Source organism: Sciurus carolinensis, chromosome 8 (genome assembly GCF_902686445.1).
Source record: "Sciurus carolinensis chromosome 8, mSciCar1.2, whole genome shotgun sequence".
Lineage (NCBI taxonomy): Eukaryota > Metazoa > Chordata > Mammalia > Rodentia > Sciuridae > Sciurus > Sciurus carolinensis.
The window spans coordinates 64449176-64467582 of NC_062220.1; the positions used below are offsets into that span (position 1 = coordinate 64449176).

General features: G+C 34.2%; 1 protein-coding gene across 1 annotated transcript; it reads left to right on the forward strand.

The window, feature by feature from the left end:
* Positions 1 to 512: 512 nt before the first annotated feature.
* Psmc2 (proteasome 26S subunit, ATPase 2) lies at positions 513 to 16203 on the forward strand. The gene is made up of 12 exons (XM_047562586.1): positions 513 to 651; positions 4358 to 4395; positions 5062 to 5143; positions 5840 to 5939; positions 9420 to 9551; positions 10172 to 10244; positions 10952 to 11047; positions 12179 to 12343; positions 13504 to 13591; positions 15318 to 15520; positions 15615 to 15711; positions 15798 to 16203. The coding sequence occupies exons 1-12, from the start codon at positions 582 to 584 to the stop codon at positions 15953 to 15955; spliced, it is 1302 nt and encodes a 433-aa protein (XP_047418542.1). The 5' UTR covers positions 513 to 581; the 3' UTR covers positions 15956 to 16203.
* The last annotated feature ends 2204 nt before the right edge of the window (positions 16204 to 18407 follow it).

The following is an 18407-nucleotide window of genomic DNA, read 5'->3' on the forward strand; positions in this document are numbered from 1 at the left end:
TAGTCGGTCATTTGTATACCTTCTTAGAAATGTATACCTAAGTTCTTTGCCTTCCTTCCTTTCTTTTTCTTTGCCCATCTTAAAAATCAGGTTGTTCTATGGTTGAGTTGGAGGAATTCTTTGTATAATTTGGATATTAATTCCTTTTGAGAAGAATATTGCCTTTGTTCTGTTTATAGATCTATCCATCACTTGTGCCAGAGATTTTACACTGTTATTTGGTGGAAATTAAAATTCAGAAATTAAAAAAATTAACGCAAACTGGCCAGATTAACTCAGAATTTAAACTCATCATCTGAGCTAGGATTGGTCCTGGAATTTATTGCTACGGGATCTCATGACACTAGAGACTTTGAGGGGCCAGAGTAGACCATCGTTTTCTTCTAACAAGTACTCTTTCCTCCAGCCACGACCTGGGCTCTAACGCGTTCCCCCTACAGGGCACTCGTCATCTCGCAGGTGTAAACTGGCACCAAGAGCCGGTTCTACTTCCGGTGGGGAAGGGAAAGGGAAGGCACCACCGGAAGCGGAGAAGATGCTGTGTAATCACTAAGGAAATAAGGCACTAGCATCTCCTAAAAATGCCGGATTACCTCGGTGCAGATCAGCGGAAGACCAAAGAGGACGAGAAAGACGACAAGCCCATCCGAGGTCAGTTGACATAGGCATGAGCTCGGAGCTGGGTGGGACCACTTTTGACGCTGGAGAGGAGTTAGATTCTCGTCCCGACTCGGTGTTCTGTTCTTTTTTGACCCCGTAATTTAGTCTGGGGCGGCAGTCCCGGGCCTGCCTTCTCGCGCCCCCTCCTCCCGTTCCAAGTTCTGTGTTCATATTCTGCTGGTCGATTTTTTTTTCTCGAATTTTTAATGAATTCTCAACTCTCAAGTATTGAAGAAGTTACGCACTCTGCAGGGGCCTAACGGGCCTTCAGAAATTTCCCTGCCTGGCGCTGTTTTGGTTACTTCATCCTGTTTCTTGATCGCCATCCACCCAACCCCTCCAACCGTCCGCGAAGTGTGACAGTTTGGTGCTATAACTGTGTGGCCAGAATCCTGAGACATAATTGCCTTTAAAATAACAACAACTTATTTGGATAATATATTCACAAATTTCAAAATTCGAGAGTTAGGAAAGACATTTTGAAGTCTCCCATCTTTTGCCCTAGACACCTTCTCCTCGGAAGCAGCCATCGTTGACATTTTACGTATCTTTCTAGACGTTTTCTGTACAAATGCAAACAAGTCATATATTTTCTATTTTTTACACAAATATAGCATGCTGTACATACTTCAACATCTTGCTTTTTTAAAAAATATAGCTTTAGAAATAATTTCATTGTAATACTGTTTGTCTCTCTGCCTCTGTATAGTATTCCATCTTATGGATGTATGATAATATATTTAATAAAGCATTGATGACGTTTAGATTCCCCCCCGGGCAGTCACCGTTATAAAGCACCTTGTTTGTATAACTTACCACGCGAAGTGGTAGGGTAAATTCTACAAGTGGCGTTGTCATTTTGATAGTGCCAAATTACTCTTCATAGAGACTATGCCAGTTAACTTTTTTTTTTTCACTCACAATGTGTGAGATATCCACCCACCCACCCCCATTTTTGGACATGGTTTCTCCCCAGTGGCCCCTTGTATTCTTGTGTTCTTTTATCGGTCCTTTTGAGCTCTTTTAAAATGTTGTTATGGTGTTTTGAAGTGTTAACTTCAACTTGTCCTAGCACCCTTTATTCACCATTTACATCCTCCTCCCAAAGAAAAAGCATTTTCTCCCTGTTTTCATCCCACTCTCTACTCCTTCTCTTGTACAGTTGAACACTTCAGAGGTACTAAGTACCTAATAGAAAGCTTAATCACAGAAATTTACAGTTTGATATGTATAGTGATCCATGTAATTCTCAGTATTTTGTTTTGTAAAATTGTTAATAAGTTTGGACATAGTTATGACTAATATGTATATAGAAATTCAAGTGTTTCTTCATCTCTATCTTATTTGATCTTTACAGAAACACTGAAGGTAAAATGGTGTTATCTCTGTTTTTCAGATGATGAAACTAATACTAAGAGATTTAACGGTTTTTACAAAGTTATCTAGCAAATACATGACTGTTTTAGGTCTAGCTCCAGGTTGTTTCATTCTCAAACCCCTCGATGTTCTGGCCTACTGTTCTGATTGTGTGGCATCATTTTGAGTATTTTCAGCAATTGAGTTGATGATCATTGATCATCTCATTTCTGGCAATTTCTGTTATCACTGCGCTTTAACCACCTAAGGAGTTGATACTATTAGACTTTATTGTTAACAGAAGTTAATTAATTTCTAATATATTAAACTTACCATTTCTCTTCTCATCACAACTTTTTGCTCTTCAGTCTTTATTACCACTGAACCTTTTAACCTGACCTGTCTTTTGATCTGTTTCAATCTGGTAATCTTCTGCTTCCCTGTCAATTTCTGTTTATCTGTTGTATACTTAGTATCCCCTATTTTTGCTCATTGCGTTTTTTTGCTCTCCCCTCTTTAATTCTGAAAGTCTCAGTGTTTCTTGTCTTTCTCTGCTCATAGGCTGCAAACATTGTTCAAACAAGTCACAGAAATCTCATTGATTAATTTACTTCCCATTAAAGCTTTCAGATCTCAACTGGGACCTATTGCTATTGACTATTTTGTGAAATATGTATTAACCTCCACTTTGTGGTTGTTTCAAGTCTTTTACATGTTTCTCAAGTCTTCAGTTAGTCCCTGTCTTCCTGGGTGATGATTTTTTTCTCTCTGATGAGAAGATTGAGAATGTACTGTTAACTGCAGTATTATCTTCCATTTTTTGTTTTGGTCCTGCCTAAGAATGTGATGTCATTTTCTGTCAAGTCTTAACCTTCCCATATCTGTTCCTGAACTTTCCCTTCCTTCTCTGGGACTTTGTTTCATCAGTTATCACCTCTTTTGCTGTTTACTTATGGAGCTTTTTCCTTTTGTTCCTGTGAATATTCTAATATCCATTTTATCTTAAACACACACATGCAATTGGGAAAATTAGTGGTTTGTGTGTGTATGTGTTTGTTTGCATGTTTGCAGTGCTGGGGATTCTGTCCTCACATGTTTTCTCTGAATTTTTGTTACTGATGATTTCATTCTCATCTTGGACTGCTGCCTCTCAAATATAATTTCCTAATCAATCTTTTTTACTTCATACACTGGCACCTGAATTATAGAGCCAGATTACTCTGCCTTCCAGGTTGCTGCATTGGGATACACTGGTGTTAGAGAGTTCCTAAGATTATGTCCTCAGATTCAGTAAATGGTCATTAGGAGGACTCACAGGACTTAGCATACTATTGTCCTCATTACTCTGATTTATTACAGCAGAAGAATACAAAGCAAAATCAACATAAATTTTTGAAGGTTTTTTTTTTTTTTTTTCTTTTAGAGTCACACAGGTGCTTCTAATTTTCACAGTAACAAATTGTGACAGTGTGTAAAATATTACCAACCAGGAAAATTTGTTAGATATTCATCGCCCAGTGTTTTTATTAGGGACTGTTGAAAAGTTCAAAACTGTTGAGTGATTTGCCTGATACTGTTCCCACTAGAAGTTTCCAGAGTTGGGATTCAAACCCATCCAGCTGGTGGCTAAATTTCTTGAACTATACTGCATTGCCCCACCATCTCCATCCTGTGGTCTTCTGTATGAGAACTGAAATAGGAGGACATTCTGCGCATGATCCCAAATGATCGCAAAAGCACATTTGGGAATTTATAAATAAATTTTAGTGACTAGACATATTCACTAATGCAGAATTGCCATTTAAAGAGGATTGACTATAAATCATCTGACATTTCTGATAACCACTGTTAACATTTAGATGAATACCAGTTAGGGCTACTCTTCATATTTGTTTTAAAGAATTTTCATATAATAACAAATTATATGCACATCTTGTTTTTTTAAACCTGCCTGTTTTACTTAAAATAGTACTTCTTTTAGCTTTTTACTATATTAAGTTTTAATGACTGCATTGTATTTCATTGTAATAACATAGTGTAATTTACTCAACCAAGATCTTTAATAGAAAAAAAAAAGATCTTTAATGGTTGTTTTATGTACGTACTACATAAAGTATGTAAAATGTTAATCATGTATACTATGTAATCTATTATTATTATGAATTATTCATCTTCCCAATAATTAGGTAAAATTCCTTAAATCCAGGAATTATTTGATGGTTGTATTTATATCATCATAATTTTACTCAAGTTTTAGTACTTGAAACAATCTGAATTGAACAGAAATGTTCATCAGCTCTCAATTCTCTTTGAATTTCATGTATTGTCTCTCTTCTTTTAGCTCTGGATGAGGGGGATATTGCCTTGCTGAAAACCTACGTAAGTTTCTTAAAATATCTGCAAAATGTGGATGTTTTATGTTAAAATAAAAAAAGTTTTAGTTTTGTCCTTCCAGACTTAGTTAGAGGAGAATGTCTGGCAGTTCACAGTAAATCTTCACTGGAAAGTTACCTATCCAAACCTGTCTAGACTAGATCAGAGCATTCAACAATCTTAGCTGCTTATACATTGTTTTTATAGTTTTTATAATTAAAGTGTGGTACTACATGGGAAAATATTTGAAATAATGTACAGAAATATTTACTATATTTACTGTGTATGTAACTGAGTTAGATTTGAGATGGAGAGTTTATTTTTATTATTTATTTGTTTGTTTATTTTGTGGTTCTGGGAATTGAATCTAGTGCTTCATTGCCTGCTAAGCAAGCACTCTACTGCTGAGCTATATCTCTGGACCTTGAAATGGAAAGTTTAAATGCATAGAAACAGGTTTATTTTTATTTGTTATCTTGCATAATGGCTGATGGTCTGGGGAAAAGTAATTAACTTAGGAATACTTATGAAAATGATACACACTCCATATTTCACTTCACAAGCTTTAAGACAATAAATATAATAAGATTGTAATTATTAAAAAATGTTATTTGTTGTTTAATAAATTGTTGATATCTTGGTGTTTTAACTATACTGATCTTCATCACCCAGGGCCAGAGCACTTACTCTAGGCAGATCAAACAGGTTGAGGATGACATTCAACAACTTCTCAAGAAAATTAATGAGCTCACTGGTATGTATTTTTTTAAATTCCATTTCCTCTCTTTAAATGTAATGCATTAATCATAATAATTTAAATACAGTTTTCACTTCTTCATGAATTACAGATTTTAAAGAAATTATTATTCTTCCTACCTGTTAAGAAATTGGATCTCACTTAACAGTCTCTTTCGCTACTTTTTACAAGGCTTAATGCTTGTGCAATTAAAAAACATCATCATCCTCTAAGCAAGTGATGTTTCTATTGATCAAGGCCTAGTTTAGTAAACTCCAACAAACACATCAAATTTTTGAATAAAAACATTATTTCCCATAGTATTGCTTAAGTAAGTGGATTATTGCCTGGTAGTGGAAACTTTTTTTTTGGGAACTTGAACACTGAAGTTTTACATTATTTGACCTGCATGAAAGATGTCAAATATTTCATTAAAATTTTGGTTTGATGATTACTTTAGGGTTTGATTTTCAACTGGGGTGATTTTGTCCTCCAGGCCTTTGACAATGTCTCGAAACCATCTTGAGTCTTATGACTTAAGGGAAGGTATATTAGTGACATTTTAGTGGCTAGAGGCCAGACATGCTGCTAAATGTTATACAGTGTACAGGGTAGTCCCACAACAGTGTTACAACATGCCAATAGTGCTGAGGTTGAAAAGCTTATTATTTTAGGGTAATGGATGACATTTTGGTGAATTTTATTGTCTTGTAGGTATTAAAGAATCTGACACTGGCCTGGCCCCACCAGCACTCTGGGACTTGGCTGCAGATAAGCAAACTCTCCAGAGTGAACAGCCTTTACAGGTTGCAAGGTATACACAGTTTTCTGTGGAAATTTATTGTTATCTAGTATTTTCAAGCACTTTTTAGACTTTTAGGGGTAATACAGTAGTTTATAGGGAACTTTTAAGAAAAAAGAATTTTTTTAGTTGTATATGGACACAAGGCCTTTATTTTTTATGTAGTGCTGAGGATTGAACCCAGTGCCTCACATGTGCTAGGCAAGAGCCCTACCACTTGAGCCACAACCCCAGCTCCCTTAGGGAATTTTTATTTCAAATTTTGTATAAAAAAAAACTTTCTACAAAAGTATCTGCAGGTAAAATTTTATGCCTTAAACAACTATTCCAAAACACATAAGGTCATAATCAAGTAAAAGATTAAAATATTATATATTAATATTATATATTAAAATTTTATATTATAAAATATTATAGAAGGAGACAGAGGATATTATGAAAATTTCCCTCCTCATTTTTGCTCTCCCATTGCCCCTTCCTTAAATGTAACTACTGAAAACAGTATGGTCCTCCTAATTCTCTGTGTATCTTTATGTATCAGCTTGTAGAGAAACATCTGGAGGTTTTTTAGACATAACTACATGGTTTGGAAATCTTCCATTGTCTTTAACATAGGTGTACTTCTTTAATTTTTTTTAAAAGGGGAAAAATCTGTTGACACAAGCTGTTTGTACTTTCTGTTATACATAGTGCTATAATTAAATATTTCTCTGTATGTGCATACATTTCTATAGGCTAGATTACTTGAAATGATTATGGGGTCAAAGTCATTTACAATTTTGAAAATCTCTGAAACCAAGTGGTTTGAACAGTTGACACTCTTACTAAGAACCTTTGAGTCAAGTGCTTGTTTGCCTGATAGATTTTTGCCACTTTGGGAGAAATTTTTTATTTTAATTTGCAGTACACTGATTACTACTAGTACTTCTTATTAAACGTTTCTATTTCTTTGACATGTTTTGCTCGATTGGGTTCTTTCTTGTTAGTTTTTAGAAGTATTTCATATGTTGTACATATTAATCTTAAATATGCTACATTTTTCAAAGTGTTTCATTTGACATTATGCTTTAAGGAAAAACAATGTTTGCATTGAATTTATTGTCTTCAACCACAGGTCCTTGGAGGTGTTTTGTTGTTTTTGTTTTTTTAATATGATGTGAGGTAGGATGCTAGCTTAACTTTTTTCTGACTAGATAGCTATTGTCTCAGTGCCATTTCTCTCAGACTTAAAAGGTCACCTGTATTATAATCTAAAGTCCAAATTTGTGTTTGCTTTTGAATTTTCATACATGAACGTTTGTTCCTGTACTCAGTCAATCCTTTTAATTACTGTAGCTTTACAAAATACCAGAAGGGCATTTGTACTTCTCCTTCCCCAGTTGTTATTTCTCTAAATTCCAACTAGTATTCCTAACATGTTTTTTTGTTTTGTTTTGTTGTTTTGCAGTGCTTGGGATTGAATGCAGGGCCTTACATGCTAGGCAGACATTCTGGCACTAAGCCAAACCCCTAATCCTCATGTTCTCCTTTTTGATACATAATTTTTAGAATTGGATTGTCCCAATATTTTGAAATTTGATTAGGATTGCCCTTAATTCATAGTTTGAGGTAGACTTTTCAAAATACCTTTTTTTAAACTCCTGAAATATGTCTCCTTTATATTTAAGACCTTTTAAGAAATTTTTGAAATTTTCTTTATATGGCTTTTACACGTTTCTTTTTTTGATTGGTTTGTTGGTGGTGCTGGGGATCAAATCTAGAGACTTGTGCGTGCTAAGTATGAACTTTTGCACTTAGCTACACCCCCAGCCTTATACATTTATTGTAGTATTATTTCTAAGTATTTTATAGTTTTTAAATTGTTACTTTAATAGAATCTTTTAAAATTGTTTTTAATTGATTTTTTTTTATTGATACGTAGGAAAGTTTTTTGTTTCCCTCTGTTGGTCTTGATATTTAATTCTAGTAGTTTTCCAGTTGGTTACTGTTGATTTTTAGGTAGAAGTGTGTCTTCCACAGATAGTCTAGGATTAGAATTTGATTCCAAAATGAATTCAGTTTGGCAGATTTAAAAATTCAAGTAAATTTCTGAAGGCCTTACGAAGGGAGTTTTTGGTTTGTTTGTTTTAGTAAAGAAGTAATAGTTATAGGAAACTTCTTTGCATGTAGATTTTTTTGGATACTTATTTAAAAGATATACCAGCTTTCCTCCCCCAACAAACAAGATTCTAGGCCTTGTACAAAACAAAGATTATTCTCAACAAGTTCTCGTTTGATTTTTAGTATTATACTTTTTGCTTAAAACTCTTGATAAAATGTATATATGTAAATTTAAATTTTTTATGACAGTCTTAATAAAATTCTCATACCATAAAGTTCATTCTTTCAAAGTGTATAACTCAGGGGTTTTGGTATATGCAGAAAGTTGTGCGTTGATCGGTTATCTAATTCCAGAATAAAATATTGTTATCACACCAAAAAATGCCCTTTGCAGTCTTTTTTTTCCTCTCTCCCCAACCTCTGATAACTACTTATCTTTCTATTTCTATGAATTTGCCTATCCTGGGTATTTCATATAAATGGAATCATACAGTATGTAACCTTTTGTTTCTGACTTCTTTTGCTTATCATGTTTTAAGGTTCATCCATGTAGCAGCATGGATCTAAACTTCATTTCTTTTTAAGGCCAAATAATACTCCAGTCTAATTTCTCTCTTCACTGATATTCAATGGTTTGGTGAAACATTGTTCTCATACTTCTTATTAATTCTTTAGGCATGACTTCCTTTAGTTCTTTGAAAATATTTGTGATCCTGATTTAAAGTTTTTGTTCAGTAAGACCAACATCTGAGCTTACTGAGGGACAGTTTCTGTTGATTGCTTACATTTCCCGAGTCCCTGGGATTACAAGTGGGATTACAGTGATTACACTTGGTTATATAGCAGATCTCTAGTGTGAGTTGTTTTTTATTTTCTTCAGTAGACAGGTATTGTAGATGCCATGATGCACGTGGTCTAATAAATTCACCTTCACTAGACTACACATAAAGTCAATACATTTTAAATTAAAAATGGCAATAGCAATAAAAACGGATTTAAAGAATAAACGCAGGAAAAAATGAAAACACATTTATTATTGAATTTGATGTGAGACAATATGGCTATCTTCTTACAGGAAAAATAAAGCGGAAGTCAAGGTATAAAGTGGTATCCCTAATAATAAAATAGGGAAAAATCAAGAAATTTGATAAAGTATTTGGGTTTAATTTTCCAGGGGTATGTATGTATCATTTGGAAAGTTGATTGCTTGGCTATAGTTGAGTGGATCCTTGGGCCAGAGCATAGAATGGGATCTTCAACAGTGACCCAGTTTCTGAAGTTCTACTTTACACTTGCTCACTACTGTACTACATGTCCTGGAAAGAATCTAGTTACTTGAATTCATTATTAATGGTTTAGATTCCTTACTCTAATCAAGCTTTTTGCTTTTAGGTGTACAAAGATAATTAATGCTGATTCGGAGGACCCAAAATACATTATCAATGTGAAGCAGTTTGCCAAGTTTGTGGTAGACCTCAGCGATCAGGTGGCACCTACTGACATTGAAGAAGGGATGAGAGTTGGGTAAGATATCTGTATACAATAAATATGCTACTTTCATTGAAGACATCACATCACATTCACATCCTTGGCTTTGATGTGAATGAATAAACGGAGTGCCATGCAATACCAAGGGATAACCTAGTATTATATAGTACAGTTGAACATCTTTTTTTTTTTTTTTTTTCTGTCTACTCCCTAACTTCCCACCATTGTCCCTCCTTCCCACTCCTACTTTTACTTTTTATGTGTGGTTTCAAATGTCATAAAGCAAGAACAGAATTTTTACAGTTGAATTTACTGCTCCATTTAAGGTAGGTGATATGGCATAGGTAAAAGAGGTATTTACTTGAGAACAGTTATAAGAAGTGAGATAATGTCTGGAAAACATAATCCATTCAGTAAATTTTTTAAATCTCCCCTTCCTTCTTGGATCTAGGGTTTCATTGCATTTGTGTAGGTTGTTTGCCATGTCAGGCTGGTGTTTTAGTGTCCTGAGTTTTAATGTTTCTCTTTGTATAACTTTAGGGACTCTTTAAGTTTCTCTTGGTTGCTTAAAGTATGGTTTTGAGGATTAAAGACTAAACATAAAAACTGTTGAAAGCTTAAAGAATGTGTTAGTGAGTATGTTTTTACCTCCTTAGTGTGGACAGAAATAAGTATCAAATCCACATTCCACTGCCTCCTAAGATTGACCCAACAGTTACCATGATGCAGGTAAGAAACTACGGGAGGGAAAAGAATCGGTTGGCATGGTTTCTAATACAATTGCATCTGTCCCTAAAAGTTTAAATATATGGGCATGTATCAAAATGATTTCCCTGATAAGTGGATGATGATATATAATGGGGGTGTGGGGATGGGGTGTGAGAGAAGAATGGAGGAACTTTAGATTACATAGAGGGAAATGAGAGGGAGGAGGGAGTGGGGGTATGAAAGATGATAGAATGAGACAAACATCATTACCCTATGTACATGTATGATTACACAAATGGTATGAATCTACATCATGCACAACCATAGAAATGAAAATTTGCACCCCATTTGTGTATGATGAATCAAAATTTGGTGTGTAAAAATAAAAATAAAATGTCCCCGTTTGAAATGTAAATATATATATATATATATATATATAAAAATAGTTAAAAAATTAATTTTGATCAACTATGCTGGAAAAAAATTGCCAAAAATTTTAAAATAATTTTTCAGATAAGATAGTCCTTATCAACCGTTATTTTGCTTGTCTCATTTATTAATGTCATAAGTAATCAGCAAATAATTCAAGGACACTGGGCAGTGTACTCCATTTTTATTAAAATTCTTTTTATAATTCTGATTTTTCTTTTATGATATTGAGTCTACTGTACTGGACTAGTTATTCAAAAAGTCAATAACTATTTTAAGCAATGTTATCTCTCTCTAAGGTGGAAGAAAAACCTGATGTCACTTATAGTGATGTTGGTGGTTGTAAGGAGCAGATTGAAAAATTGCGAGAAGTAGTTGAAACCCCACTACTTCATGTAAGTAATTCAGTATTTTTTTTCACATTTTTGTGTAGAAAGATGTAATTATCTTTTGTGTATTGAGCACTAAAATTGCTCACATATTACATATGTGTTAAGGTTAATATTTTCCTGAATGAAATTTGAGAGGGTGGGCAGGTGTGGGAGATCAGGTGGGAAGGTAAGTTTCAGAAGAGAACAAGCAAAAAGGAAAGAAAGACCTTCAGCCAGGCATGGTGGCACATACCTGTAATCCCAGCAGCTGAGGAAGCTGAGGCAGGAGGATCGCAAGTTCAAAGCCAGCCTCAGCAACAGTAAGGTGCTAATCAACTCAATGAGACTGTCTCTAAATAAAACACAAAATAGGGCTGGAGATGTGACTCAGTGGTTGAGTGCCCCTGGGTTCAATCCCCAGTACCAAAAAAAAAAAAAGAAAAGAAAGACCTGCTACTTACCACCAAAGGGAATTGAGGTGGTACCTCTAACACTAGGTTAAATTTATTATAGGTTTATATAGAAGAAACTAGGTATACTTACTAAAGACATCAAGAGGGAAAAAGTTAAAGTTAAAAAGATTATGAAAAATTGGGTATTGAATACAAGATAATACTTAAAATTCTTTAAAAATTAATTTTTTTTTTAAACAAGAAAAATATTTTGTTAGCAACTGGATAGAAAAAGCACCTTTAAAAACCATTCAGCCTCTGGGGCTGGGGTTGTGACTCAGTGGCATAGTGTTTGCTCAGCATGCCTGAGGCACTGGGTTCAATTCTCAGTACCACATATAAATAAATTAATTAAATAAAGGTCCACTGACAACTAAAAAAAACCAAAACCAAAAACAAACCATTCAGCCTGGGCTGGGGCTGTAGCTCGGTGGCAGAGTGCTTGCCTAGCATGTGTGAGGCATTGGGTTTAAACCTTAGCACCACATAAAAATGAAACAAATAAAATAAAGGCATGCCATCCATCTGCAACTACAAAAAATAAATAAATTAAAAAAAAACCATTCAGCTTTACATCTTATAGGTAAAGTAATATTTCTTACTAGATCAAGTATATAAATTATGGGCCTAATATCAATGTAGACATAGTCTTATTTTTATTATACAGAAATGGTAAATGTAAAAATTCTGTTTCTGTCAACAGCCAGAGAGGTTTGTTAACCTTGGCATTGAGCCTCCCAAGGGTGTGCTGCTGTTTGGTCCTCCAGGCACAGGCAAGACACTCTGTGCCAGGGCAGTTGCTAATAGGACTGATGCTTGCTTCATTCGAGTTATTGGATCCGAACTTGTACAGAAATACGTCGGTGAGGTAAAGTAAATTCATCAAAATCAAAGCATATATAGGTCTGTTGAGGCTATATAAAGTATGAATGAAATTAAAATGGTAATGCAGATTGAGGGATCGAGGCCTGAAATTTCTTGAGTGTGATTGTAATTGGTAATTTAGAAACTCAGAAGTCAGCAGTCACTTGTGGTCATTTGGGAAAAGACAACCACTTATAATTTTACAAAGATGGTCAGGTGCAGTGGTGCACTCCTATGAATCCCAGTGACTTAAGAGACTAAGGCAGAACAATCAGGAGTTCAAGGTCAACCTCAGCAAGTTAGCAACTTATTGAGACCTTGTTGTAGAATTAAAAAATAAAGTGGACTAGGGATGTAGCTCAATGGTTAAGTGGCCCTGGGTTTAATCCCTGGTACCAAAAAAAAAAACCAAGAGATTTGAAGGATGACATTTTGTACAAATCTTGTTTGTGAGGTAAATGCCCCAGAAATGCTCAGTGAATGAAATATCATTTCAGGGACAGTGTTTTGTGGTCTAAAGAGAAAAAGAGAACATCAGTTGCCCATATATATATATATATATATATGCGCATGGGTGTATATACATACATATCTGTAGATATTTAGGCAGTATCTAGGACCATGAAATCTATTAATGATAAGTATACTTGAAATAAGAATTAGAAAAGAACCATACAGGTTGAGATGTACTTTCATTTTCTTATCCATACTTAAGAAATCAAATTTGATAATTAGCAATTCCAAGTGATGGGGGGGCAGCTGTTTTTATTTCCTTAAGCTAGTACTATATAATAGAATCATGGAAATTAATATTGTTTTGAGGCTAATAAGATCAATTTGATGATATTAGTAACAAACTTCAATCTTTAAAGGAGATTTAGGTAGATTTGGGGTTATAGCTCAGTGATAGAATGCTTGCCTAGCACATGTGAGGCACTGTGTTCCATCCTCAACACCACATAAAAATAAATAAATAAAGGTATTGTGTCCATCTACTAAAAAAGAAAAAAAACATTTTCTTTTAAAAAAAAAAGGATTTAGGTAATGATGGTTTGAAAATACTCATAAGAGTAAGTAGTGAAACGTTTGAAGCATAACTTTCTACTGTATGTTAAAATATTAAAAAATGAACTCTGAATTAATGAAATTAATTTTTCACTTTAGGGGGCTCGAATGGTTCGTGAACTTTTTGAAATGGCCAGAACAAAAAAAGCCTGCCTTATCTTCTTTGATGAAATTGATGCCATTGGAGGTATGAGTGGTATTTTATAGAACTTCTTTACGACTGGATTTCATGAGAGCTCTAAAGTGATATGTATTAGAGTTCTATTTTGTTCATCTTTTGCAAAATTTTAATTCCAACTCCTTTATGAGCTCTGGGACATTGATATCACAGATCTGCTGAACAGTAGGGCTAAACCATAAAGGAAAAAAGAAATACTATATAACACTGACATTTTTCAAAGCCTTTATTTTTGTATCATATCATTGTTGTGACCTGTATTTCTGCACTTGGATTAATAATTCCTAAATTGAGATGCATTATTCCTTAATGTGATAAGAAAGCGCTTTTAATTGGTGGTGGTTTGTCTTAGTTTTTATAAAATAATGTTATTGTTAGCCTCATAGATTTGATGAAATACAGTATTAGTCTAGGTAACTTACTTTAACCTTCAAGCCTCAGTTTGCTCAAGTTATGAAAGAAATGATAATTCCTGTCTCATCTTATGGGTTTTTGAGAGGTTCAGATTAAATAATAAATATGATAGACTTTGAAAACACTGAACTCTTATATAGGCATTGACTATTGTTGTAGTCCTTAGTAGCTGGAGAAGTATCTTATTTCCATGTAGTCAATTATTATTCAATGAACTGAATAACAAAAATGACTTGAAAATAAACTATTTGGATAATAATGTTAGGTAGCTAGAATCTTGGTTTTGGATTGCATGGGAATTGTTGGGTTTGGACATTGTGCCACTAATGTTTTCAGAAGCCATTACTTGGCTACAGAGTAATGATGCAATGTTCCACTCTAAAATCATCTATAATAGTATCTTTGGAATAAGTCTTATGATTTCAGGGTACTTTGAGGCTGTGGTTTCCCAAGTGGATTGTGTAGAAAGCAATCTTTTCGGGTGTAGGAAGAAAACACTAGAATTTCCTTTTGTATTTTTAATCTCATTTTTTAAATGCCCATTTTTTTGTTTTATTAGTGTATACATTAATAATAAGCATTTATATAACTTGTAAGTGAAAAAGTATATTTGCTGGCTGTCCGCCCCCCCCCAATTTTTTGCTGTTCTGGTTGAAATGAAAGACTGACATGAACCTAGAGTACTTTCATAAATCCAATTCAGCTTCATAATAAGCTGCTATGGTTCCACTATATTATTTATTTAGACACTTTAAAGTACAATTTTAAGAAATTTAAAATAGTATGATAGTTTCCTGCATATATTCAAACAATCATGGTAGTATTTAATGCCTTATTCAGGTATATATTGTATTAAACAACATAGGTGTTCAAGTGATTTGTACAACAATTCCTTAAAGAGCTTCAAAATACTGTAAAGGAGCCAGGCATGATGGTGCATCCCTTTAATTCCAGCTACTCAGGCAGTGAGGCAAGAGGATCACAAGGTTGAGGAGACCCTCAGCAACTTAGTGAGACCCTATCTTAAATTAAAAAAAAAAAAAAAAGAGGTACTGGTACTGGCAATGCAACTCTGTGATAAGTGCCCCTGGGTAATCCCCAGTACCTAAATTAATTAATCTTTAAAGAAGACTATGTTAACATAAATCTTTGGTGAATTCTTTTAAAAGCAGAGTTTCAGTTTCTGATTAGTTTTGTGTACCTGATTTGCTTCAAAGTGAGATGTGCATTTGTACTAGAGGTGATTTGAGCTGAGATTAATAGTACCATCAAGTAGTGCTACTGTTGGTGGACATGAAATATTTCTCTCTTGTTTTCTCAGGAGCTCGGTTTGATGATGGTGCTGGAGGTGACAATGAAGTGCAGAGAACAATGTTGGAACTGATCAATCAGCTGGATGGTTTTGATCCTCGAGGCAACATTAAAGTGCTGATGGCCACCAACAGACCTGATACTCTGGACCCAGCGCTGATGAGGCCAGGGAGATTGGATAGAAAGATTGAATTTAGCTTACCTGATTTAGAGGTAAGAAAATTGTTTCATTTTGAAAAAGGGATTCTTAAGTTTTTTCTTTCTGTGATCCCCCCATTTTATTACTTGTCAATTCCTTTATTTTTAGGGTCGGACTCATATCTTTAAGATTCATGCTCGTTCAATGAGTGTTGAAAGAGATATCAGATTTGAATTGTTAGCACGACTGTGTCCTAATAGCACTGGTAAGAGAAAAGGTCTTGTTTATTTTGCCAGTCTGTCTATTTGGACTGCTTTAATTAAGTCTGTTTATTTTCTTTTTGTTCAACAGGTGCTGAGATTAGAAGTGTCTGCACAGAAGCTGGTATGTTTGCAATCCGAGCACGGCGAAAAATTGCTACTGAGAAGGATTTCTTGGAAGCTGTAAATAAGGTCATTAAGTCTTATGCCAAATTTAGTGCTACTCCCCGCTATATGACATACAACTGAGCCCCAAAGGCTTTCAATGAAAACTTCAGTTGGAATCCTAAGTTTATAAAAACTTAATAGCACCTCACAAAAAAAATAAATGGTTTCAAAACTGTATGCTTTTTTTTCCAGATTTTTTTTTTCCATAGTTTCAGTTGTGATGTATAGGCAGAAAAGCTTGTTGCAATGTATGTTGACTTGTTTTTGATCCACTACCATTTAAAGAATTCAAATCAAGTAAAGTACTTTCTTAGACACATATATTCTAGGCTTATGGTGTCTGGGTGCTCTGTCATTGTGTCCTCCCATCTCCCCAGTAAAGATCAAATGGGTCTTGAATTAATAGATGCAAAAACTTTTCCTACCTAATTTACTTGCAGTGGCAGGGCTGGGATTCAAATCTAAGTTTGTTAGCTCCTTTACTATGCTCCTATTTTGCTCTTCTGCCCTTCATTAAAATAGCTCATCTACGCATAGGACCACATGCATTGTGATAGTTTTCCTCCACCATGTTGAATAATTAACTTTTGGCCAAATGTTTTTTTAAAGTGAAAAAAAAAATTTGAAAAATATTTTGCTTTTTTGTTTGGCTGATTTCAAATGATTGAAGAACTGGTGATTTTAATTAATAGTGAAGTGGTATCAGGTAAAGCAGAAATTAAAATGTACACATAACTAATTTAGAAAATCCAGAGTTGATTTTATCTAGATAAGTGATTATTTTCAATTTATAAATTTGTGGCTCAAAGTTTTGGTAAACTTCTATAGTGAAGTATTTTTAAAATAAAGGTTGCATTAGAATTCCCAGTAGATCTCTTTAGAATTACTTTTTGTGCAACTATCACCAAATCCCCTTTTCTATCGTAGTTACCCATAGTCCCCCAAGTACTGAGACCAAAACACAATAATGAATGTTTTTATTGAATTTCAGTAGTCATTAATAAATTGCAAAATTGAGCTGGATAAATGTTTAAGTCACAGAAAAAAGTCAATAGCATAGAAACTGCTTGTTATATTGAAATATTTAAATTTATGACAGTTTTCAAATAGAAAAGTTAAAGCCCTTCATTCATAAAATCCATCTGATAGTCTTCCTTGATTTTTGATCAGAAAAATTTCTAACCCTGTCCTAGTCTTTCTTGAGGTATACAATAGAACAAACCATTTCCAGGTTATGCTTACAATAAAATGTACTCAAGTAAATAACTGGAGATGCATGTTTTTGAATTGTTTGATTAAATAAATTATTAAGAATTTAGAACACTCTGCTCTATCCCCTTTTTCATATAGCCACATACTCATGTACACCAAGGCAACATTGTACACATAGGCCTAACATTGATAAAAACTAAATCTTGACATTTTTTTTAGGAGCATGAAAAGTTCACATGACTGCATTAAATACTCAAAAATTATTTGAGAAATGTTATTTTTTTCTGCCTAGGTATATGTATGCAGATAGCATCAATACTACGTAGATCAGTATGTTTGTACCTTTTAAAAAAGATAAAATACACATTTACTAGTAATTCCTGTCTAAAAAATATATGTATGCATATACAGATAGTCCCCGTGATTTCTTTATAATAGGGCAAAACCAATACATATTAAGTAGAAAACTACTTGGAATTTTTCCTGCGTTATGCAATATGGTACTCTCGTGATGTAGGACAGCAGCCAGTCACAGCTCCCTGTCAGCCACATAATCATGAAGGCAAACAATTGGTACTCTGCAGTGTGCTAGGTTGCTACAATGTTTGGTAGGGTAGATCTATTAAACACATTTTGGTTTACAATATTTTCAGTTTATGATGGGTTTATCAGGATGTAACCCCATCATAAGCCATAGAGCTTCTGTACATGTGTGTAGATGCATATATATGTGTGACATATACACAGGCACACACATACCTATATCAGGGTGCTGATAAATTGAGATGAGGGTTTATGACATTAGAAAAATATGTAGAGTTCCTTTAAAAAGATACTTCTAACATTTAAAAGTCATGTTTACATTTTGTAAAAAATTAATTTCTGGAATCCTTCTTGGACTCATCTATTGCATAAAGTGAAATGCTCACCAGCCAGTACAAGAAAACCCTGGCAAGGCTTTCTTGAAGACAAGATGGGTTTTTAAGATGCTCAAACTTGATTCAATCCAAGTAAATAAGTAGGCATGTTAGCTGATGCAATGTGAAATTTTGGCCATTTTGTTGGTGGAATTTGAGGGGTTTCAAAACGACTGCATGTGTTTTGGTTGGCTATATATTTGGAGAATTAGATAATTCTTTTTTCAGTTCTCAAACTTATCAACACTTAAAACATTAAGCATCTAAACATGCTGAATCCAAGAGCATTCCTGAAAGGTGCATTAAAAAGACCAGCAGCATTTTTTCACTCACTAAAAGCACACAGAATCACACCAAGGAAGTTTTGTTTTAGAATTTAAATTAATTCACTATCTTTAAAAGGG